Consider the following 25733-nt stretch of genomic DNA (forward strand, 5'->3'; position numbering starts at 1 on the left):
CTCCCAGTTTGTACTTAAAAAGCAGCTTATAAGTTTATAAGAAATCGTCAGAAACTCAAGATAGCGTATACACAGAGAGAAAAAATTTTAACACTCTACCAGTTTCCAAAGAAAACAACTGAACTCTACAGATTGAAACATTCAAACTAAGCAAAATAGTATTCACATATGTTTCTGATTATTTTGTTTGGTAGAGTTGTACTCAAAGCCGTTTGATCAGAAATGGTGTTAGGTCTCAACAGTGAGGCACACCCTCAGCTATTTCACAGCAATCTTCTTGTTTAATGGTGAGAATTTATAAATTACTTCTTTTTTAGTAGAAAAGCTCTTGGAACTTGAGGTTTTCAAAACATTAGAGAGTTTGTCGCATAAATAATCTATTTCTCCAAATACCCTCACTCCTTCTTTGCTTTGAAACCAAAGTTTTTCCCTAGCTGTAACCATGTATGTGTGAATTGTTGAGTCTGTAGGCTCGAACTCACCCCAAAACATTGGGTTAGTACTGTGGGTGAATCTTTCCATTTCAAGAATTGGCCGATAGATAATGTGAATGGCCCCTTGTGCAAACTGAACACTCCTCAATCATCCCAGTGTTTTCTTGGTACTAACTCCCTTCACCCTGCCCACTCCCAGTGAAAAAGATGATCTTAACTCTGTATCTCAAACATGAAGTTTTCAGTGAGAACTGACTACCTGGAAGTCGTAAGACTTCTTTTTCTCATACTGCAACATTTTAGAGGCACAAGGAAAAGTAAAATACCCAGTCAGACTGGCGAACACTCTGTGTTGGTGAAGTCCAGTCATGAACCCGCCTAGCCTATGCGTGGTGATTTTGAGTGCCGTGTTGTGCTTGCTGAGAACTCTGGGCTTCCACAGCCCTGCAGGGAACCCAGTGTGACCAAGGCCAATGCCGCTGGCGGGAAGACGGGTAGCAGCTCTTAAGTATTTACAACCAACACAATTTTGATTAAAGAAAGAACTCTGGCTTTTAATAGTTTTGATCATTAAAAAAGTTTAAACCTGCATAGCAATCATTTCAAAAATAATTATTTAATGTTCCATAATTAAACTGTACACAGCCTAGTCTGGGACACAGAAGCCAGTGAGGTGAGTTCGGAGCAGTCCGGGGCAGTCCCAGGAGCCAGGAGTTGAGTTCCCATTGGTCTTTGTTTATTGTCATTCAGTTCAGCGCAGTTTATTTGGCTACTTGGCACAATCTGGCTCCATGAAATGAGCGTGTATGTACTGGGAAGAGAGAGCAGCTCGACCCTGGCCCTTCTCGTTTCCTCTCCCCCACTTGGCCGGATTCCTCAAAGTCGCTCAATGTCTCGGTATTTCTTCCTCAGAATAGAGACTTGGTCTTTAAAGAGGACGGGGTCGAGCCTCATCTGAGAGTGGATCAGCGGCATGTAGCCAAACCAGCTGGCAAACGTATTCATGCAGCTCTGTCTCTGGGCAAAGTGGTCAGGGTCAGCCCAGCGGGAAGCCCGAGAAGTCTAGAGAAAAGGAGAGAAACAAGGAGGACATGTGAGAGTGCACGGTGGTACAACAACCCTGCAGAGGATGAAGAGAGCAGATGGACACACAGCAGAGCTTGGCGTCTGACCTAGCCCTGAGTCACCATCCACGCTCCTGGTGAGAATGCAAACGCGTCTTGCCATGAAGGATTTTTCAACATTTGATAAGTTCCTCAGTATTAAAAACAAAGACACAAACTCGGGTTCAAATTGAGTGTCTGATTCTCTGGAAATTAGGTTGAATAATGAACCACTGACCTACTGAATCCCAATCACTATGGTCATTTAATATGAAACTCCTCTCGGCATGTGAGATCAGGTACTAAGATCAGCAATGTGCTTGGGGCTTCAAAGATAGTTTCTTAGTACCTTTGACTTTATGTGGTTAGTGTGGGAATATTAATAATCAACTTTCAAAAATAAATGATCTGTTTCTCTATCCATCCATCCTTTGCTTTCTGTCTTCTACTTTCTCTCTACCTTTATAAAGATCCTGTTCAAGCCTTTAAACAAGAGACCACAGGTATAGCTGAAAAAGAACAAAACACAACCCCTTACAATTTTTACAGGATTATGCAGCATCTAAAACTCTACTTTTCCATCTGTGGACTTCTCCACTGAAATGCCCCCACGAAGTAATGTTGTCGTTAAATGTCATTGAGTTGGTTCTGACTCATAGAAAACCTGTATATGATTTCCAACTCTGGTAAATCTTTACAGGAGCAGAAAGCCTCATCTTTCTCCCACAGAGTGGTGGGTGGGTTTGAACTGCCAACCCTTCAGTTACCAGTCCAGTTCTTATCCTACAGCGCTACTCCTCCACAAAATACATTGTTATTGTTAATTAAGTAGAGTTGGGTGTGACCCACAGCGACCCTGTATAGGGTTTCCAAGGAATGACTAGTGAATTTGAACTTCAGACCTTGCAGCTCAAACCAATCTTGCAGTCAAGTGCTTACCCTGCAGTGCCTGACCAAGACTCCCCATAAAATGTGAGAGGGTGAATTTAGTGATATACAAGTATGTGTGTCTAAATGACTGAATTTAGATGTCTATCTCAAAATTCAAAATGATGCTCTTCCCTTAACCCAAAGATTCTTACTATCCTACTCCACTGAAATGCCCAAAGATTATTTTTGAAGGCCATTTAAATATAGGAAGAGTCATTGTTCACCCAGAATGAAACAAAAATTTATTATGGGTAAGAAGAAAAGATGGCTACTGTCACTTGAGCTCTCTGTGTTGCCCTGTTGTTGTTGTTAAGTGCCGTTAAGTGATTCTGTATAGGGGTTCCAAGGAGCGGCTGGTGGGTTTGAACTGCATTGCTCTAGGCTTGGTGAAATATTTTGATAAGATGTAAGTGAGTGATGCTGCTTTAAAAGGGACGCGTAAATGATGTAAGTGCTCAAGTGTAACTCCACCGACTAAACAAAACAAAAATATCTTTAAAATAACGTTTTTATGAAGCAATGAAAAGGCAGACTGCCCAATTATGGGGAAAGACCCACAAATTCATTTATGTCAATAGGCGACTCTTTAGAGGTGTGTGTGTGTTCAATGAGTTTCTGTCTTTAGCCACTGGAAGAAACATATTCGCGTCGGAAGGTGCATTTTACTGTGACAGTCACTCAGAGTCCTCTGGAAATCACCTCAAGTGTCAACATGCTTGAAAATGATGTTGAAGGTGAATACAAATGTCAAGTTATCTCTGAGCAGCAGAGTAACAAACAAAACATTACTTGTGAAGTGTTTTCATGGAACTCATGTGAGTTTCACCACAGTGTGGTGACCAGCCATGTAGTAATATCCCCGTTTTATAGGTGAGGGAGCAGTTCAGGGAAGTCACGAATATTTCTTCAACAAAGCTGGAAAGGGGCAGAATTCAGTTCCATTTTTGCTAGGGAGAACTGTTTGGAAGATAGAGAAAGGTATCAAATTAAGCTATTGGAACTCAAATTAGAGCAGACAGTCCCAAAGTCATCTCATTTTATTCCTAAATAATTACGCACTTACCATTTCTGATTGACCCACTCATTTCATATAGTCAGCCCACCACATGAAGGGAAGTGCTTGCATATATAATACTATCAAGAGCTTGGATTCATTTTTCCCCCTCTTTTTATTTTTCAAACAGTTTTATTGTGTTTTTTTTGGTGAAAGTTTATAAAGTGGTTTAAGTTCCCATTTAACAATTTTAATACAAGTTGTTCAGTGACATTGGTTATATTCTTTATAATATGTGAACATCCTCAATATTTTTCCTTCTGGTTGTTCTATTTCCATTAATCTAGTTTCCCTACCCCTGTAAATTCTTATGTTTCTTAAAAAGTAATTGGCTGTTTGGTCTTATATTAGTGATTTATCAAAGTGGTATAGTACTTTCAGGTGATATTCATTATTTTTTGAGCCCATTATTTAGCTACAAGATGACTTCAAGGGTTAGTTTGGTTTAAGATTTGAAGAGTATTTCAGGACAATCAGTAATCTTGGGAAGTCCTCCCATCTCAACCAGTTCAGTCAGCCTGGTTCTTTATTTTTTTTTGAGGAACTTGAGGTTCCACCTTTCTCCCTATTCTTTCAGGGTCCTTCTCCTGTGGTTTTGATTCAAATGATCAGTAGCACACATAGCCAACATCATGTAGTTCTGGTTTCAGGGTAGATAAGGCCTTGGTTTCTTTAGACTATAAGCTCTAAGCTCATTCTAATTTTCTCTCACAAATTAAAAAGGACTTCTCATGACAATCAATATTAAAGAACTGTTGTATCCCTATATGAGATCACATATATGCAAATGTTTGGGCACCTGGTAGACACTAAGTACATCTTACTTGAATTTGAACGTTTTTTCAGTTATAAAGATCAAAACTTCTAGTAATCCTCTTAGCAACCCTTAGTAGCTGGAGGGACATCGAATTTTCCACTAGGCTTGAAAAGCTCACTAAGAAAAGCTCCTTTTCCCTCACCACCACCTAGTACACTGTCTGATAAGCTGCACCCAGGAAAACCAACCTCAGTGCTGCCGAGTCTACTTCAAATCTCAGCATCTCTGGAGGACAGAAGAGAAGTGCTCCACAGGGTTCCTGAGACGGGAAAGTTTTACAGATGCAGACTGCCTCGCCCTGGCCTGGGTTGGCGGCTTCAAACTGCTCACCTTTCCGCTAGCAGCTGAGTGCTTATCAGTTAGACTCCTGATAAACTGCACATGCGCAGAAAATACTGAATAACTCACTACATTTTATACACTTAAAATCCTGCCTGTTTTTTTATGGTTTTCACTAAATTTAGTGAATCAAAAACATCAACATGGCAACATGATGCCTGGCTGCGTTTTCCTTTGCACAATTCATATACGACTTCCCACACTTGTTAGGACACTTAACAGCAAACGGAGACACAAAATCCACCAGTTTGCCGTTTGAGTCTGTTTCGACTCATGGCGAGCCCATGTGTGTTATAGTAGAACTGTGCTCCATTGGATTTTCAGTGGCTGATTTTTCAGAAGTTGATTGCTAGACCTTTCTTTCATAGAGCCTCTGGGTGGATTCAAACTGCCAACTTTTCAGTTAGTAGTGAACACTTTCATCACCCAGGGACTTCCTATTAGAACAAGGCACATGGAAAATCCATAGTAATGGAGCTTGCATAACCAAGTTACAAAGTGTCCTTTCAGGAGACTCAAATCCTACCAGGTATTGGAGGATATAACTTGCTTAGGTCTAAGTGATCTTACTAAGATTTTGTTTTCTTATGCACAGTACTGAGCTGTCGCCAAGATGAAGGAGGAATGAGCTTCAGTACACCAGATGGACTTGACATCAAGACCCTCTGGTATAAGAGAGCAAACACTGAATTGAATCAGCGCTCAGGAGTCAGCTCCCAGGCCTGTCTCTACCTACTGTGTCATTTCCGGTAATATACTCAAATTCTCTGGGTCATAGTTTTTTTATACTTATAAAAGAAGGACTTGGACGATATTTCCTGTGAAGTATCTTCAGTGCTAACATTTTGTGACTCAATTCAATATCTTACTTTATTTTTCTAAAAGCTTTCAGACATATTATCTCAACTCTATAGGGAAGATTTTCCAACTTCCATTTCAAAGATGAGCCAACTGAGATTCAGAGAGAACTAATGTGCTACAGCTTGGAAATGCTGGTTCTGAAACTGCAAAATTGCGTATGTGACTCTTAGTCAACCAGCATGATTTTCACCCAACTCACAGTCTATTCAAACTGTGTTGAAGAGAGCATTATTAGCTAGTCATTAAATAGAGCACCTACAGTAACTTTGCATATATTCTTTGTAGGTCTTGAAATTTGGAAAAGCTTTCTCATGTTACTTTGTGCCAATATGGTGAGAGCTTTATATTCTTGACGTAAAGACACCCTTGACTTATGTCTTCCCAATTACCCATGGGCTAATCGTTAACACTCCTTCAGAGTTCTTAGATATAGTTTATTCCTGGAACTGCCTCATTATGCTTCCAGGTGGAGTACTAAGACAAGCACAGAGTCCTAATTACTGCAGGTTGGCATTGAACTATCAGTGATCAAGGAAAGGAGGAGAGGTTTCTTTACTCTTACCTGTCCCATCATTGTCTCCTTATACTGTTTCTTCTGGGTCACTTTGATTGGAGGCAATTTTGTCACAGCAGACACCAGAAAATTCATGAGAATGTCCTCACAATTGGCCAGTTGGTCCACCATGTTCTTTAGGCTGGCTGGTAGGTAATGGGTGTACAGGTAGTGATAATATCTACAAAAAGCAAAGATGGGTTTCAAAGGGGGCCATCACTGCATAGAGGCATGAGGTAGCTCTGTAGGATAAGCAAGAACTGTGAACCACAAAGTCCACTCCTGGGAGAAAGATGAGGCTTTCTGCTTCAGCCAAGATTTGCAGCCTTGAAAACCCTACACCAGGTCACTAGGAGTTGGAACTGACTTGGCGACACTTACCAACAGCAACATCACTGCAGAATGACCAGTTATCTTCTTTAACAGAAAGCATACCCATGTTTTGAATCCCTATGTTTGGAAGCATGGATGACCGTGATGATGGTGAATACAGAGATTGCTTACACAATACTTATTAAATGCCAAATAATGTTCTTAGTGCTTTACGCAGACAAAAAGCCTAAGTAGTAGGTACTATTATTGCCCCAACATACAGAGAAGGAAATAAAGCACAAAGATATCCAGAGATCACAGAACTGGGCAGATGTTGTTTGCCCAGTCTAATTCCGTATTGTCAGGATACCCCATAATGAAGAGAAATGGGGCACGTCGTCAGGCAGCAAAAGTTATTTATACACGATCTACCTATCTGTACAAAGTAGCCTTAAAATTTTAATTACTGACTTACTCAGTACTCTACTCATGATTATCTTTTGGCCCAGAGTCCAACAAAATACACTCTCTCTTTGTGTGGCCTTTAATATATTTCATATATTCGTTACAGTCAAAACCCTAATTAATCTGGTGATCAACCATAATAGAGGCCCCTCAATTCGTTTGAAATATTTCTTACTTGGCCTTTTCTCTGGCAGGACGTATAAGATCACTTGAATGACCTAGATCCATTGAGGGGTGGAGCAGGAGGCAAGAACAAGGCACTTTCAAGAGGTGAAATCTTTAGATCAAGATATAGCTAGCCTAAAAGCTTATCCCATGTACATGCAATTTCCAACACTGTCCTTGAGATGGGAAGATATTCTATTTTTTTTAAAAAGAGGCTATATTAAGATGGTGGGTTTGTCTTACTAAAGCAGAAGAATGGTTATTTCCATGAAGGACTGAGGGGAAAATGCTAGTCATTTACACTCACTAGTTTGACTCTCCATCCTTCAGGTTCTTCAGGTCAACAAACTGAGTCACTGGATGAATGCTACATCCAGTCTGCCAGGACGGAAACCATGCTGGCATGACTGTCAAAATATGCCTATCATCTGACTGCTTGTCACCTCCATTGCTCACATTCTAGCCATCCTTCACACTATCTCATGCCTAGATAATGTCAATAACCGTCAAATAGGTCACCTTCCTTCCATGTAAGGTGGTTCAGAATCTGTGCTCTACACAGCCAGAGGGGACACTGAAAACATAAGCCAGGTGTGTCTGCTCTGTTCAAACTCCTCCATTGGCTCTCCTGTCACTTAAGGTTCAGCACCACAATGGATAGCAAGGTTCCATGGTAGGACTCCTGGTATGGTGATGTAGGATCAGCAATGGACTGCAAACCACATGGCCGGCAGTTCAAACCTACCAGCTGCTCCTTGGAAACCCTATCCAGGGTTGCTGTGAGTTAGAACTGACTGGACAGTACTTCACAACCACAACCACCCATCTGATGATCCTTTCAGCTAACTCCACTCTAGTCACATTGGTCTTCTTGATATTTCTACAACATTCTGAGTCCAGGCATTTATTTTAGCTGTTCCCACGCCAGAACACTCTTTCCCCAGATACCCCCTTTTTTCCTTCAAGTCTCTGCTCTCATCTCACCAATTCAGTGTGGGTTACCTTAACCATGCTTCAGCTTGCCCACCACCACCCTTCTCTAGAGGCCCCCAGTCCCTTAACCTGCTCACTTTGTTTGCTGATTTACCTTTCTAACAAAATAAATTAAAACAGTTGCTGTCATGTCTATTCTAACATAGCAGAACTGTGTGTGTGTGCGCTCCATAGGGTTCTCAACACTGTTTTTTTTAGAAACAGATTGCCAGCTTTTCTTCTCAAGTATCCTTGGGTGGACTCGAACCTCCATCCTTCCAATTAGCAGCCTAGCATATTAAGCATTTGCACCACCTAAGGACTGCCCTTCTAACATACGATATGATCATTAGGTATTCTGTGTTTCCCCTTGTTAGGATACAAGATTTACAAAGGCAAGAACTTTTGCTGTTCTATCCCAATTCTTTTCCTTTTGGGTGCTCAGTTAATTATTGATTTTTCTTGCTACACATCTAAATATTCAGTTACCCAGGACACCACATTCTCAGGCTTAAAAAGGAATTAACGTTAGCCCCTCTGTCATAACTTCTGGGTATGCAATATGCCAGGAAGCTGTATTGGTTTCAGAGACACATATTTGCCACATTGCCAAAACCAATACAAAATGCAAACAGTTTTTTATTAATGTCATTGATAAGATTTGGCCTAGGAAAATGGGCAACTGTAGCCAGACACTACTATGAGAAGTTATATAATAAGCCAAGCTCCATAGGTGGCACAAACTGTTTGCACTCGAAAACTAACGTAGTGGTTGGGGGTTTGAACCCACCAAGCAGGACTGTGGAAGAAAGGCCTGTAATCTGCATTCATTAAGATGAAACCAAAAAGTGAAACAAAACCCACTGCCATTGTCTTAATTTCTATTCATAGTGGCCCAATAGGGCACAGGAGATCCATTCCATCCATGGGTCTTTCGAGGCTGGAAATCTTTATAGAAGCAGACGGATACATCTCTCTCCAGCAGAGTGGCTGGTGGCTTCAAACTGCCAACTTTAGTTCGCAGTCATGTCCTTAGCCATTCTGCCACCAGGACTCTTGCCTGTTGAGTTTACAGTCAAGCAAACTCTCTGGACCCAATGTAACCCACGGGCCACCATGAGTCAGAGTCAACTTGATGGCCACTAGCAACAACGCTGTAAGATCTAGGAGAGAGTCAGCTCATTTCTCACTTGTGGTAAATAGCAGCTCCAGTCAACACCATGGAGTAGTCATTCGTCCACTTGGATGTGTAACCCCATCGTTCTTTAGAGTTATCCCAGAAATGGCTGCGAGCAGGGTACCCCACGATCCTCTCGGGGAAGCTCTGCCACACTGTGAAGGCAAAATCCACCTGCAGGCAGAACACAAGCCAAACAAGCAATCAACAGTGTTAGCAAATGTCAACAAAACATTACCTTCCCCTGCTAATTCATAATGCAAAATCCTGGGACTGTTGCGAAACATTAATTCCATGTATTCATCAGCAAATTAAACTGCTTGACATTTTGCCCCTTAATTATGTAAATTTTAATGTTTTCTGGTAAAGAAACTTCAGGTTAGTGTGTAATTGAAAGTTAAACACACACACACACACACACACACACACACACACATCAGTTTGTTGAGAGGTCTTTTAGAAATCCAGTATGTTTCAGTTAAAAACATGTCCAAAAAGTGGTTTATTTTATTCCCCCCTCCTTCAAAGCTGCATGTGACTATTGGTTCACAGAAGCCATGAACATACCTGCTGTTAAATGGGACCAGATACCAGATTCCCTATATACATGCAGAGTATGAAAATACAGCACACATCAGAACCAACAGATACCAAAGCCAATGAGACTAAATTAAAAATGACTGAAATAAAAGCAGCTTCTTAAAAGCAAGAGAAAAGATTTTTTAAAAGAGCACAGGTTCTAACTGGGCATGTTCAAAAGGGCTAAATGGGACAGAGAGAAAGGACGATATATGCACAGCCTTGGAACTGCAGGGCTCTGAGATGCAGGGATTGAGTCATGGTTGGCATGGGGTGGGGTGGGGGGGAAATCATGTTAAGATGCTTGACTGTTTTTTGTTTGTTGGTTGGTTGGTTTGTTTTTAAAATCTTGGTTTCCCTTGCATTATAATATAGAGTAGGCACTGAGAGGGAGAGAAAGGAATAGTCAGAAACATCACACTAGAAGGCCTGTAAGTCCGTCTTCTGCCTATGACTGATTGGAATACCTAAAATGGGGCTACAGTGAACCCAGTGAACAAGGCTTCCTGCGGAGCCTTTGCAATACATAAAACTATAGGTAGAAACCGGAACCACATCCAGATCTCCAGAGATGAGAAATCTCCACTTGAAAGGACGAGCAGACCAGCCTGGAGCGGCTAGAAGAATAAAAGATACCTCTTGAAAGAAAGACCTGCAGGAAAAATGGAGGCAGATGGACTGTTACTACAAGAACAAACAAATCGCTTCCTTAGGAAACATCAAGGCAAGTGGCCAGGTCCTCTCAATGCAAACCCCCCTCCAAGACTAAGACTTAATGGAAATGCACGCTCTGATTGGTGACCACACACATCACTGATGGGGGGAAGTGGAGTAAAAGCAGCAATGAAGTGGCAAGCTAAGCCCTACAATGTTCAGTGGACTTCTGTGGACCCAGTTGGGGACCTAGTTGGCAAGCAGTGTGAGGAGACCTGGGGACTCTTGGGCCCAGAGTCAGTGGCGTGGCCACAGAGGACTCGAGAGGAGAGTGGAGCTACCGGCTGACGGGAAGAGAGGGCATATGCACAGGAGCGCCCACACTTGCAGATGATACCCACATGACCTGGACCAGATGAATGGATGATTGGAGCTCAACCAGGAGAGGAAAGAAGAGGGCAAAAAAAAAAAAAAAAAAAAAGAGCTGATACAATCTGATGAACTTGACCTATACCTATGGAGCAGCAACTCAAAAAAGGAACAAATCCTTACAGCAAGAAGCATTTACACCCCCTCCACACACAGAGTGGACGGAGATGGGCAACTTGGACATTGGATACCCAAATGGAGATGGGGGACTACAAAGGCAAGAAGTGACTGGCTTACAAGCCTAAAAGAGGGAACCTAATGCCAGGGAGCATGGAGGAAGGCAGAACCTCCAGTGGGTACTACTCAATCTGTCTGGGCAGAGCTGATGAAAGGAAATACAGACAGGTAACTCGTGATACTGTAGTGAATACTGCTTATTCAGGACGGATTGTGAAGGTTGGAAATGCAAAGGTAGACGTTTTGTAGCAGGGAAGGGAGTGATTAATTCTCCAGGTTAGGAGCGGAGGTCTCTGGGACCATCAACGGAGAAGAGCCGAGAGCGGGACCGTACCCAGAGAAACAGAGGATTCCTGAGATAGAGACAGAGACGACGACGTGGAGTGATGAAGCGGCTGGGAACTTTGGACCCAGAGAGGGAAAGGGACTGTGGGCTGAAAAATGGGGGGTGAGGGAGGGGGAAGCATGGGGGGTAGGTTTCTAGGATATACCCTTTGGTTGGTTGATGATGCATGGAGGGGATTGGAACCACGGCAATGAGATGATATACGATGAAATGAATATAAGACTAAGGTTCTCCCATGTAAACGATCATATAATTCACAATAAAACATTAGAAAAAAAAAAGAACACAGGTTGTAACAGGAATACAGAGCATACATTATAAAGAAAAAATACTCCTGGCTTGTAAGGTTTGAAGATGCACAGGGCAAGAAAAATCTAGAAAAAGCATCCACAGAGAAAATCACTAAGAATAAGTGGGAGCAAGGCCAAGTAAAGCCCTGGAATTATTTTACAGGAAATGCAGCTAAACGACTTTCAAGAGCTTGAAATAACTTAAAGCAGATACTTCTGAACCTGTTATCAATGTACACTTATAATTAGCCAGTAGTCTGTTTTCTAATGTATGAACTCATTTGTGAATTTTGAGGACCAGATAATGAGTGATTAATAACATTAATAAACAGAAGACCAAAAATGTTGTAACAGCCAACAATTACAATGCTGATGTTCATATAAGGCACAGCTATAGGTCGTTGCCAATTTTAACTCATCTAATCCCCACAGCTATGTAGACACACAGCAGCAAAAATAAATACTTAACTGAACACCCAAATGGAAATCTTAAAACAGCAAAAGTTCTTGCCTATATGAATCTTCAGTCAAAACAAGGCCAGGGGCAGATTGTGGGACAGACCATCAATTGCTCATATGCAAATTCAAACTGAAGCTGAAGAAAATGAAAACAAGTCCACGAGAGCCAACATATGAACTTGAATATATCCCACCTGAATTTAGAGATCATCTGAAGAACAGATTTGATAAATTAAACACTAAAGATCGAAGACCAGAAGAGTGGGATGACATCAAGAACATCATACAGGAAGAAAGCAAAATGTCATGAAGAAGACAAGAAAGAAGGAAAAGATAAAAAAATGGATGTCAAAAGAGACACTTAAAAGTTGCTGTCCAGTGTAGAGATGTCAGCTTGAGGACCAAGGTGCACCTGTCCCAAGCTATGGTATTTTCAGTAACCTCATATGCATGTGAAACCTGGACACTGGGTAAGGAAGACAGTAGAAGAATTGATACTTTTGAGTTATGGTGTTGGAGAATATTGAAAGTGCCATGGGCTGTCAAAAGAACAAACAGATCTGTGTTGGAAGAAGTGCAGCCAGAGTGCTCCTTGGAGGCCAGAATGGCCAAACTTTGCCTCTCATACTTCAGACATATTGTCAGGAGGGACCAGTCGCTGGAGAAGGATATCATGTTTGGTAAGGTGGAAGGTCAGAGAAAAAGAGGAAGACCCCCCAGCGAGATGGATTGGCAAAGTGGCAGCATCGATGGATTCAAGCGTGGCAACAATAGTGAAGTTGGCCCAGTATTGGGCAGTGTTTTGTACTTATGTACATAGGGTCACTATGAGTCAGTACCGACTCAATGACACCTAACAACAACAATGTGAATCTTATATCCTAACAAGGAGAAACACAGTATACCTACCTAAAGACCAATACAGCTTCCTGGCATATTGTATACCCAGAAGTTATGACAGAGGGGTAATGTTAATTCCTTTGTAAGCCCGAGAATGTGGTGTCCTGGGTAACTGAATAGATATGTAGCAAAAAAAATAATACTTAACTGAGCATCCAAAAGGAAATCTACAAGAGAATTTGGATAAAACAGCAAAAGTTCTTGCCTTTGTAAATCTTATATCCTAACAAGAGGAAACACAGAATAACTAATGATCACATCGCATGTTAGAAGGGCAGTCCTTAGGTGGTGCAAATGCTTAATGTGCTAGGCTGCTAATTGGAAGGATGGAGGTTCGAGTCCACCCAAGGATACTTGAGAAGAAAAGCTGGCAATGTCTTTCTAAAAAAAAGCAGCTGATGAAAGCCCTATGGAGCACAGTTCTGCTATGTTAGAATAGACATGACAGCAACTGTTTTGTTTTTTACAAGCCACAAGGTTGGCAGTTCAAGCCCACCCGCAGCTCTGTTGGAGAAAGATGAGCTTTTCTGCTCTTGCAAAAATGTACAGCCTCAGTAACCCTATACAGGGTTGCTATGAGTCAGATCTGACTCTATGGCACTTAACACCTGTGAAGTAGAGTTTATATTCTTCAGTTTAGAGAAAGGGAACCGAAGGTCTATGGAGGCTCATGTTATTTACCTGAGTTATTTTCTGCTCCTGCCAAGATTTAAAGTCTCAGAAACCCTATACGGGATAGCTATGAGTTGAACTGACTCAACAGAACTTAACAACAACAACACCTTTAATGTGGGAGAGCTGAGATTTGAACCCAGGTATAATGGCACTTAACAACAACAACATTCTGGCTTCAGATTCAGTGCTGCATTGTTGCCCCACCCTTAATTCTAGCTCTGTTGCTACAGTGGTGAAAACAATTTAATCTCTCACATGGGTTACTCATTCACCCTATGGCTTTGCCTTATGTCTTCTTGAAAAGCAATCAAATGGGAAATTTCATTTATTAGCTCTGGTAGCATAGTACGAATCGGGCTGCTAACCTCAGGGTCAGCAGTTTGAAACTACCAGCTGTTCCATGGGAGACAGATGAGGCTTTCTGCTCCCATAAAGATTTATACCCTCGGAAATCCTGTACAGGGTCGCTATGAGTCAGAACCGACTCCACGGCACATAACAACCACCACCACCACAAGTATTTAAAGTTCTAGCACTGTAGCTGTGGATTGGGGCTCAGCATAATGCTGACACATCCAGGTCAGAGCATCAAAAGCAAAGCAAGTTTCTACTCCTCACAGCAGTCCAAAGGCAGAAAAACCCAAATGTCCATCACCTGATGAACGGATCAACAAAAATGGCTGTAGGCATATTATGGAATAGTATTCAGCTGTAAAAAATAATAGAGCACTGATAGATGCTATAATATGGATGAACCTTGAAATCTTCATGCCAGGTGAAAGAGGTTGGACACATGGACACACACATACATATATGTGTGTGTGTGTGTGTGTGTGTGTGTGTGTGTGTGTGTGTATATATATATATATGATTCCATCTATACAAAATGTCCAGAAAGGCAAATTCATAGAGGCAGAAAACAGATTAGTGGTGTCAGGGCTTAGGAAGAGGGAGAAACGAAGATCCATTGCCTAAGTAAGCACAAACCACTCAGTGACCCCAAAGGACAAAGTAGAACTACCCCATAGCGTTCCCAAGGCTATACATCTTCATGGAAGCAGACTGCTTCATCCTTTTCCCACAGAGTGGCAGGTGAGTTTGCAATGCTCAACTTTTGGTTAGTGGCTGTGTGCTTTGACACGGCAACACTCCTCGTTGAGTAAAAGGTATTGGTGAGTTTGCAATGCTCAACTTTTGGTCAGTGGCTGTGTGCTTTGACACGGCAACACTCCTCGTTGAGTAAAAGGTATTGGTGAGTTTGCAATGCTCAACTTTTGGTCAGTGGCTGTGTGCTTTGACACGGCAACACTCCTCGTTGAGTAAAAGGTATTGGTGAGTTTGCAATGCTCAACTTTTGGTCAGTGGCTGTGTGCTTTGACACGGCAACACTCCTCGTTGAGTAAAAGGTATTGGTGAGTTTGCAATGCTCAACTTTTGGTCAGTGGCTGTGTGCTTTGACACGGCAACACTCCTCGTTGAGTAAAAGGTATCCGGATTTTCTTTCACGATGATGAAAATATTTTGGAACTAGATAGGCTTGTTGGTCATGTAAGGCTGACTGTACTAAATGCATTGTATAAGATTAAATGGCTACTTTTTTGTAGTGCTGGTATGGTGCTGTAGGATAAGCACAGGACTACAAGGTCAGTTTGAACTGCAGGTTGGTGATTCAAACACACCAGCTGATCCTTGGAAACCCTATACAGGTCATTATGAGTTGGAACCAACTCAACAGCGCTTAACAACAGCAATATTAAGTAATGTGAATTTTATGTCAATTAAAAATGAACAGAGTAAGTAAGCCTAGATCAGTATTTCCCAATCTTTCCATATTTAGACCATCATCTCCTTTTTGCCATATTCCCATACCACACATTCAATGACTAATTTACGTTTTCCTTTACACTGTTCCTAAAAAAAAAAAAAATTGCCTCATCAGTGGCAAAAATGTTAGTAAAATTCTAGGTTTGGTTGCTAGCTATATATTATTTTCTCACACATTAAAATACAAAATTATTGAAATGAAACATACTTGCAATGAGTTATTTTACATAAAATCATTTCACATGTACAAACTATCTTTTAAACGTGATATTTTTCTCATTCCAGTTGCCATTCAGTTGACTTTCACTCATGGTAACCCCATGTGTATCAGAGGAGAATTGTACGTCATTGTGTTTTCAGTGGCTGGTTTTGGACCAGACCTTTTTTCTGAAGTGCCTCTGGATAATTTTGAACCTCTAACCTTTCGGTTGGGAGTCCTAGTGTGATGCTGTGGGCTAATATGTCAGACTGCAGAGTCATTTGAACTGCAAAGTTGGTGGTTCAAGCTCACCAGCTACTCCAGGATCGCTATGGGTTGGAATCAATTCGACGGCACTTAACAACAACGAAAACAATCTTTCGGTGAGCAGCTGAGTGCATGAACTGCTTGCATCACCCAACTCAAAGGTCCTTTATCTCTCAAATCTTGGGTTTAGCTATCTAGCAACCACTATGTTAGGAAACAACCATACGTTTATATTTTTATGGAAGATCTATTTTGTTGCCTTGTCTTGAGATAAGAAAGGCTTAATATTGTTTATTCCCCCCCAAACGACAACATCGGAGTCGGGTGGAAGGGACATATATTTTAAAAGTCTGGTGGTAAGCACAGATCGTAAGACAATGGCCAGCAGTACCAGCACATTGTCGTCGGGGTGTGATAACCTGCCCATTGTCACTGGTGCTCAATACTAATGGCACCAACTGACAGGCGAGTGGATTATGTGGCTGTCCTCAAACAAGCAGGCTGGCTGTCAGCATTCTTTGGGGTTTTCTCTTCTGCTTTGAAAAGGAAACATGCACTGGTAACTACTATAGAACACAATGGGGTGTTTTCATCACATGGATTTCTTACTATCTCAAAGCTGTTTCAAGTCCTTTCAAAGGAACTCAAAAGGAAATTCTGATAAAACTATGATTCTTGTGATAGTTCTGCTTTCACGCAGATCATTAACACATCAAATGAGGCAAAGGTCAGCTTACAGCTTTTTCTCTTAAAAACTAACATCTGTTTTCTTTTGAGGATTTGCAGCAGCCCAGATAAATGTAAATAACTACTATCTAATGTCCTTTATAGGATGCTGCTTAAAAATCTATTCTTAATACTACAGGGGGCCATTTAAACAAGCGAAGACTCCTTAGCGGGAGAATAAAATGAGCCAGCATCTATTCACCTAGAAAATAAAATAGAGGAAAAGAGAATTCCTTGTCCTCGACCATTTGAGGCAACATAACCATTCCACTGATCAGCAGGCAAAAGCCAACCAGACTGCCAGCCTCTTAAATTTACATATCATTTTCTACCCACATTGACTTCTAATTACCTCACATACAACACATGTTCTTCCCAGCATGCACTGAGTGCTTGGGATTGTTCTTTGAAAAGAAATTCAACCGCACAAGGAGGCCTCCCAGAAACTGAAGTTATTTCACCACAGGACAAGAAAAAACAAATCCTTGAGTGAGATTCGTTGTCTTGTTCCACGAGACAATGTAAGATGAGTGGCTATATCAGACCCTTCACTAGATGACGACAATAGTTACATACTGCAGTCATCCTGAACATGTGAACCAAGATCTTCCACCACTGTGACATGCCTTCTAAATTCCACTCTCACTCTTCCTGCCCTGTCCTGTGACCTTGGAGACTGGAAACCTATGAACTTCTCTGATGGTGCCTAGTTGGGTTAGATCAATAGGAGTCACCTGTTGGGAATTGGAGATCGGTTAGAAAGAGATAAGTCTTTCTTCCCTGCTTTGGACCAGGGGACTAAGAGCAGCTAGGCTCCTCCTTCTACGGTCTCATAGGGTGGTAGGGTAGCTCCTCCTCTCCACTTCAGCCCTCAAGGATTCTACAAATACTCTAGTTCTTGCCCTCAGATTAGGGTTTGCTAATCTCCAGGTGCCTCACCATCTATAATGAGTCCCTTTAACCCCACTCAGGCGCATGGGTGGTGCAGAGCTTAAAGCACCTAATTACTAACCAAAAGGTTGCCAGTTTAAACCACCAGCTGCAATTGGAAGAATAAAGTGACAATCTGCTTCTATTAAAGATTTACAGCCTTTGAAACTCTGAGGGACTATTCTACTGTGTCTTACAGGGTTGCTAGAAGTAGGAAAGGACTCAGCTGCAATGCGGATTTGTTTCGTTTTTAACCCCACTCATACCTTCACCGGTAATCTCAGATTGCTTGATTTGAATCATCTGATTTGAATTCTGTTTCCTGCTAGGATTCTGATGGACAATGTGTAACCAAAGTACCTGGTGTGGAGACCAGAACAAAGAAATCTCTCAGTAAATACTTGCTGAATGAATACGTTCTGGGCATGCGCACTTCCCCTACAGGAAGCAGCAGGAAAACGCCAGTGTGTGTTCCATACACCCTACTCCAGGGCCGCCTTTTCTCTTTGTACATCAACCATATCTTCTCCCCCGGCATTTTTCTCCTGCCGACATGCTCACAGCACAATTGGCTGTTTGTTCAGGCTTTAATCACCATAATGTGCATTGCCCCTATCATTCATTCATGGAGAATGTGGAGCACTTTGGCGGCAGAGAAAGCATTCGAAGAAGGTGACAACCAGGCCATTTTACCCTGTGCTTACTTAGGTCATCCCTGAATGTAATGTCTGCTCAACTGTGTCTGATGCAAATTGGAAGCTTCTGTGGAATTTCAAGAAAGAGACACAGAGACTCCTAACCTAGGTCCACACTGAGTCCTGACTATGTGGGGCCCACATAGGCCTACCATCCGACTGGCTTCTACTTCTCAAAACGTGTATGCTGGTTAAGTGCAGAAATGGAAAGGAAAAGAATTATGAATAAAAAGGGAGGGAGGGGAAAGCTATAAATAGCTAAGTCTCCAAGCTCTTCGGCAGATCCCATTAATAATGCAGTTCCGATATATGACATTTTTATATAACTTTCCTTGGTCCCCTCTATGGTTTAAAGAAAGGTTTCAAAGATCAATACTCATTCGAGTTGTAAAAATTGGTTTTCTACCATATCTATCTTCCCTCTCCTCTCTTCTCTCTGCTTCTCACACATTCTTCGTGCAATCTTGTTTTTGGCACAAATACCTAAACATCTGAAATAGCAGGGATCTCCACCGCAGCCTTAAAACGAAACCGTTTGCTCTTGTGTGGGCGAAAGAAAATGAGCACTTGAACCACGACAGCAAAACTGCCTTGAGAACCAAGAAGTGTGTTCATAACAGAGATCGCATTCACGGTCAGTGGGCAAGGGGGGAGGGGGGCTGTTTGCTTTGGACAGCATCATGTAAAGACAATGTTAAACAGGTGCTTTCTCTCCCTGCCCCCCCACCCCCCACCCACGTTGGTTTGGCCCACCTGTGCTGAACAACAACAACAAAAAAGAGGGCAGGCAGGAGGGGAGAGGTGAGGTGCTGCCATGCAAATGAGCCAATTAGCAGCAAAAACAGAGGAGAGTGCCCTGGTGTGTGCCAGGCGGTGGCAAGGCGCTAGCAGGAGTTGGGCTGATTAAAACCGATTCCACAGGAAGTTTTGAAAAATGTTTTCCACTCTGCCAAAGCAAGAGGAGCGCTGGTGACTGGGGGCTCTCGGGAGGCACTGAAGAGCCTGCTGCCCCCTCCTCAGGTAAGGGCCCTTTACCTCCGTGGTCGAAAGCACAGTGTCCTCATCGAGACTGAGAACCGCATCAGTGACGATGTTGTCATAGGGCAGGAAACGGCTGCTCATAACCTGGAGGGTAAGCAGAATGCCCGTGGGGGCAGAGGGGTGGGAGGAAAAAGGAAAGTCAATTCAGATCTTGTGTTCAAGAAAATTCCCTCATCTTCACATAGAAGGCTCCCTTCACATCCAAAGACTAGTATTTGCCATTGGTACAGATGTGTTTGGTCCAGTCACTAGGCACCTACGTTGTGCCAGGCATCCCTGGGTTTAACAAACGACTAACAGGCTGGGCTGCTAAGCAAAAAGTTGGAGGTTTAAGTCTACTCAGAGTGACCTCAGAACAAAGGCCTGGTGGACTACTGAACATTCAATGAAACTCTTAAGGAACACAGTTCTACTCCGACATACATGGGGTCACCCTGGGTCAGAATCAACTCAAAGGCACACACACATAAACACTAACACACATATTGGGTTAGTTGCTATAAGGTAATATTATCAAAGACAAGTTGAAAATAATCTCATTAAAATAAAGGTTGTAACAAAGGTTACTTTAAAATGATTCCACTAAGATAAACTAAGCTAACTTAAAGAAAATTCAGTAAAAAGCATCAGAAGTGGTCCACTGGTTTAGAAAAAAATATGAAGGTGGTATAAAAATGGAGTTTGAGCAATTTTGGGCTAGGGTATGTGAGCTGCATGTGTGGAGAAAACAGGAAAAACTGAAGTTGGGGAGGAAGGTGGAACTGGCCTATGACAGTCACACACAACACACTGTACTGGACAACTAACGTTTCTGAACATGTATTATGTGCCAGAAAATGTTCCAAGTGCTTTATGGATGTCACCTCATCTTTAGAACAACCCCACTTTATAAGTGAGGAAACTGAGGCACAGAGGGCTTAAGTATCCTGTTCAAGATGGACCCAGGACTTCATCCCAGATGGTATGATTCTGAAGGGCACCTTGGCCTCTATGCCCCAGGACAGGAAACGAGCTTGCAAGTGGGCAGATCTGAAAATGATATATGAATGGTTATGACATTCTTTCTGGATTTACCAGTGGAGACTCATGGGAAAAAAAAAAACTCATGCGTTTTCAACCTTCAGGGCACAAAGGCCAAGGAATGCAAGATTCAAAGACTAGGGACCAAGGGAAAGGGTCAAGTCTGGCTGCCATCGGAACCTATCCACATAGCTAGGTACCCCCTAAGGAAGCCCATGCTGCACTGACATCAAGACTCCATGCCGTCCATAAGGTCATCTCAGAATCAGTTTGGTGAAGCCGTTAGAAAGTCTGTGATACTAGAGAACAGGAAGTGCACGCTAGCACCCGTCTCCAGAGCATAAGAGATGTATCTACAGCACAAACGGCTCTAGGGGTGCTCCTGCACATCTGTCAAGTGGGTCTGTTTTAGTGTTTTCTCTTTCTCAGATTTTGAAAATAAAATGCAATACAAAGTGATCATCAACCCCTTCTACAGAGTGCTCAGAAATCTCAGCCTGAAGCAAGTCTCCTGATACTGTTTACAAGTCCAATGATTAATGCAAGAACCATCAGCTAAGCAATGCTGGGGGGGGCGGGAAGGGGGGCCCTGCAGAGACGAGACCTATAAATTCAAAACAGAATCTAGCAGCCAAAACAGCAGACACATCAATTTCAAAGTCAAGGCTAGACCTAGAGATTTTAAATGAGGAATACGGAGGAAACTCCCATCTTTTCAACTGCTGATTTTAAAAGGACTTGTTTCCTCCTGAGCCTGGCTCATCTATAGGTGAAGAGTTTCTAAGCTGACCAATTTGAAATTAGAGCCTAAAAACTAAAGAGTTTCTTTCAAATATGTTGTTGTCTGTTGGTAAGTGCTGTCAAATCATTTCCGACTCCTAGCGAACCTGTATAGGGCTTCCAAGGAGCAGCTGGTGAGTTTGAACTGCTGACCTTGTGGTTCAAACTGACCTTGGAGCCCAGGGCTTTTCCTACAATGCCACACCAGGACTTCAAATATGAGGAGGCTTCAAAAAGTTCCATTATCTTTTAATTCCATTTTTCTACAAACTTTACATGTTCCCTGTCATACTCTGTCTGAACTACCTTACATGCTAATCCATTTAACATCTGGAAAGAGCTCCAACTGGGTCTTCCTTAGTAGTTTATTTAAGAAATTTACTTGTCTTGTACCAACCCAACTCCTTCTAGAATTAACAAATGTGACTAAGCCATGATGCGAGTCCCAAAAGGTGGCTGTCTCATGGAAAAAATAAGAAATATCAATAAATAATCATACGAAGTATAATAATAGTTAACATTTATTGAGCACTTCCTATGTGCGTCTACTTTTCAAAGAACATTTACATGTAAATTATCTTATCATTTGATCCTTTCAGCAACCCTGGTTCATGTGCTCCGCTGCCATCTAGTCAGCTAGGACTCATGGAGACTCTGTGTGTATCAGAGCAAACCTGTGCTCCACAAAGTTTTCAGTGGCTGTCTTTTTAGGAAGTGGATTGCCAGGCCTTTCTTCCAAGGCTCTCCTAGGTGGATTCTTACCTCCAGTCTTTCATTGTTAACCATCTGCACCCCCAGCAACTCTACAAATTAGGTACCATGATGATTTCCATTTAATTGAAGTAGGAAGTCTGTTTCTAGATCCCATAATTCACACCGTATCGTATCGGTACAATGCCTCCTAGGAGAGGAGCTAACATTTACTGAACCTCTGATGTATAACAGACACAGGACTGAGCACCTAACATGAACTATCTCAGTTAGTCTTAGTTCTGGCTCCCTATAATAGAAAGCCTGAGTGAGGTTTAAGCTTTAATGCTTTAGTTGGAGCTACAATCCCAGGGTAGCAAGTGTGAGGGAGAAGACATAGAACTCACATGGCTAATGGAATCAGTGGTTTGAGCAAGTGCCTAGGTATCCAGAGACAGCTGGAAGAATCTGAGATGTCTTTTAAGAGCCTTCTGACATACTCCAGGAGAACGCTATTGTTACTATTGTTGACATTTTATAAAGAAACTGAGGCTATTTTCTAAGAATCCAATGATAAAATAAACACAATATGTCATAGTAGGAAGATTTAGCACAATGTAAAGTGAAGATTTAACACAACAAAGCAGCCCTGGTGGTACAATGGGTTTAATGTTGTGCGTACTAATGAAAGGTCAATGGTTCAAACCCACTGGCCGCTCCGCTCCGTGGGAGAAAGCTGCTCCTGTGAAGATCTAGTCTTGAAAATCCTATAGAGGATCCTATGAGTCAAAACCAACTTGATGGGAGTGATTTGCTTCACAGATACAAGCAGCCCTGGTAGCACAGCGGTTAATGTACTCAGCTGCTAACCAAAAGGGTTACAGTTCAAACCTACCAGCTGCTCCAAGGTAGAAAGATGCGGCAGATGGCTTCTTTATTTTTGACCTTTAAAACCCTATGGGGCATTTTCACTCTGACCCAACAACAAGGCATTTGTTTTTGGTTTAAAGTGGTCTGAAGGTCTCCAGTCAGTCAGTAAGGCTAGATCATGTTTGAACATTATGATACAGAAGTTCAAAGAAAGGCATCCATCAGGAGATGTGATTATTCATTGTGGTTGCTGTCCTGCACTGTCGAGTTGGTTCCAAATCATAGCGACCCTGTGTATGGTTTCTGAGAAGTAGCTGGTGAGTTTGAACCACCGGCCTTACAGTTCAAACTGACCTTGAGGTCCAGTTCTTATCTTATAGCACTACACCAGGATTCCCATCATCATTCATTTGTTGTTGTAAGTGCTGTCACGTAGGTTCTGACGTATAGTGACCCTGTATAGAGTTTCCAAGGAGCAGCTAGTGAGCTTGAACCGCTGACCTTGTAGATCAAACCAACTTTGCTGTCCAGCGCATTAACCCACAGAACCACAGGATTCCCATGATCATTCATAGAAGCATAAAAACCAAAAAAGCCCACAAAGTTCCAAATTAACAGCCTCCATTCAAGCACTATATTTGGGGCTCACACACTGGAGTTGGAACAGAGTGGAGCCCATGCCAGCCTAGCCTGTTCTCCTGGGGAAATGAACATAGAGATTTATGGGAGATTTTTGTGTGTGTGTCTCTCTTTCATGAAACCATGCCTTCTATGAGATGGATTTACAAGGGTAAGATTTATGCCAGGAAGGCTGTAATTATTCTGACTCCTGCCCTTTCTCACTAAACGTTTACCTAACAGCTCTCCAGTGTTGCTTGAATCTAGCCAGATGGATGCAGTGACTATATCTGTCATCTATCCACTGTGTCCCAAGCATTCTGTAGAGTACCTGGCACTAAGTGGGCTGTATGCCGTGGAGTCGGTTCCGACTCATAGCAACCCTGTACAGGGTTTCCGAGGCTGTAAATCTTTATGGGAGCAGAACGCCTCATCTTTCTCACGAGGAACCGCTGGTAGTTTCGAACTGCATGCTCATAATTAGAATTGAAACAGTAACTCATCATGTTGTCCACATGATAGCTACATTACTCATTGCACTTGGGGAAGTCCAATGGGATTTCAGAGTCCTGGTGTGGTGCTGTGGATTAATGCGCCAGACTGCAAAGCCATTTGAACTACAAGGTCGGTGGTTCAAGCTCACTAGTCACTCCTTGGAATCCCTATACAGGGTGGCTAAGGGTCAGAACCGACTCGATGGTACTTAACAACAACAAGGGATTTCAAATGGTTCATCCTAATAAGTTGCTATCTTACCTTTCTATTAGATAACTTGGAGTCCTGGTATGGCGCTGTGAGTTAACGCGCTGGACTGCAAAGTTAGAATGAACCGCAAGGTTGGCGGCTCAAGCTCACCAGCTGCTCCTCGGAAACCCTATACAGGATCGCCATGGGTCAGAACTGCCTCGGCAACACTTAACAACAACAACAACAATAGCTAACTTGGGCTGAAAGCTTTTACTTGGTGTGAGCTAGTCTCTCATGGCTTCTCTTAGATGACTCCCAGTTACACGATTAGGGCCTGGAGTCTTGATAATGGATAAGACCACTGAGAAAGCAGTAAGCAGGACCAAGACGTGAAAGATCTTACGTCTTTTGCTGTGACTAGTGGAAGAATTTCAGGAAGTTGCTTGTGAAGAAGAGCTTAAAGAATGTGGCAGTTTTGACAAACAGAGACAAAGTGTTGGCCAAGACATAGAGTAAATGGGTCTAGCAGATTAGAGGTCGGAATAGACATGGTACAATCTAGGTAATTGTGCTTGATCCAGCTTGGTCTGACGATTGGGTCTATGCGGGAGTAATGAGATAGAGAGAGGTTAGCCAGACCAGGTTATCAGCAGCCTCCAAGGTCACTTAAAGGTATTACTAATCAGTGACCTTCAAGGAGCAAGAAATGGTTAGGAAGATTATTCAGCTCTATGCAAAATGGATTGGAAATGGAAGCAAGGGCAGCTAGGAAGCTCTCATGAGAGAATCTAATGGAGACACCAAAGCAAAGCTAAAGTGGAAACACCCTTTTTAAGTTAAACGTAAGGAAGAACCACTATTCTGAAAGAAACAACTAATTCCGATCAATCAACTAAGCAAGTGTCCTACATCACCATCCGTCTCAGGTTCAGCTTCAGGAAACCCTGATGATTACCAGGCCCTGGATTCATTTAATGCCAACAGCAATCCTGTGAGGCGTGCACTATTATTTCCAGTTTGTAGATGAGAAAACTGAAATTCAGAGAGGTTGAGTAATATACGCAAGGTCACAAAGCTGGTAAAGAGTTAGAATGAAGATCAGAATTTGCCTGATTTGAAAGCCTGTGGCTTTCAAAGCTGAGGAAATTCAGAGAAAAGTATAATTTTGGAAAATGTAGTGCAGCTCCTACAGGCAGGGAAAAATAACATCTAGGACCAACATCCAAAGTGTTCCCACAGAGAGACAAATTCTATTGTCGTCCCACAGTTAGGTTCTTCCCTCAGACCTACCTTACTTTCTCCTTCAATGACAATGACAGGCACAGCAGTGGCAGGCCAGCGGTGTTTGGCTGGTAGGGGCTTGTCACAATTCCATAGAACTATGATCTGAAAGGGACAGGGGATCATTAGATGGCTTGGTATGACTGGATTCGTGTAGGCCTTCAACCCAAAGGCTCATCATACACAGAAGATGAAGATCTAAGCAAGGCAGAACAGGAGACATCAAACCTGTATATCACAGTGAGTCCATTCCCACACAGCCTTTAGAACCTTATCATTTCAACAATGAGACAGAACAGCAGAAAGAGTCACCTAAAAATACTGTGTCGTGGAGGTTAGGGGAAGTGGAGGAAAAAGATGTAATTTCAGGGTCCTTGGTTTGGGTCCTTGGCTTCCTAAAGTTTCACAACTCAC

At 42.3% G+C, this 25733-nt stretch overlaps 1 protein-coding gene across 1 annotated transcript in view; it reads right to left on the bottom strand.

Moving 5' to 3' along the window:
* Nucleotides 1-961: 961 nt before the first annotated feature.
* Nucleotides 962-25733, bottom strand: part of EXT1 (exostosin glycosyltransferase 1) — a 371910-nt gene continuing 347138 nt past the window's right edge. The window contains exons 7-11 of the mRNA XM_006830667.1: nucleotides 25329-25424; nucleotides 19368-19457; nucleotides 9196-9356; nucleotides 6101-6272; nucleotides 962-1496 (exon numbers count right to left, since the gene is read on the bottom strand). Of these exons, the coding sequence (XP_006830730.1) occupies nucleotides 1311-1496; nucleotides 6101-6272; nucleotides 9196-9356; nucleotides 19368-19457; nucleotides 25329-25424 (705 nt within the window). The 3' untranslated portion in view covers nucleotides 962-1310. The remainder of the gene's footprint in view (nucleotides 1497-6100; nucleotides 6273-9195; nucleotides 9357-19367; nucleotides 19458-25328; nucleotides 25425-25733) is intronic.

This window comes from Chrysochloris asiatica, unplaced genomic scaffold (genome assembly GCF_000296735.1).
Source record: "Chrysochloris asiatica unplaced genomic scaffold, ChrAsi1.0 scaffold00001, whole genome shotgun sequence".
In the NCBI taxonomy this organism is placed as follows: Eukaryota; Metazoa; Chordata; class Mammalia; order Afrosoricida; family Chrysochloridae; genus Chrysochloris; species Chrysochloris asiatica.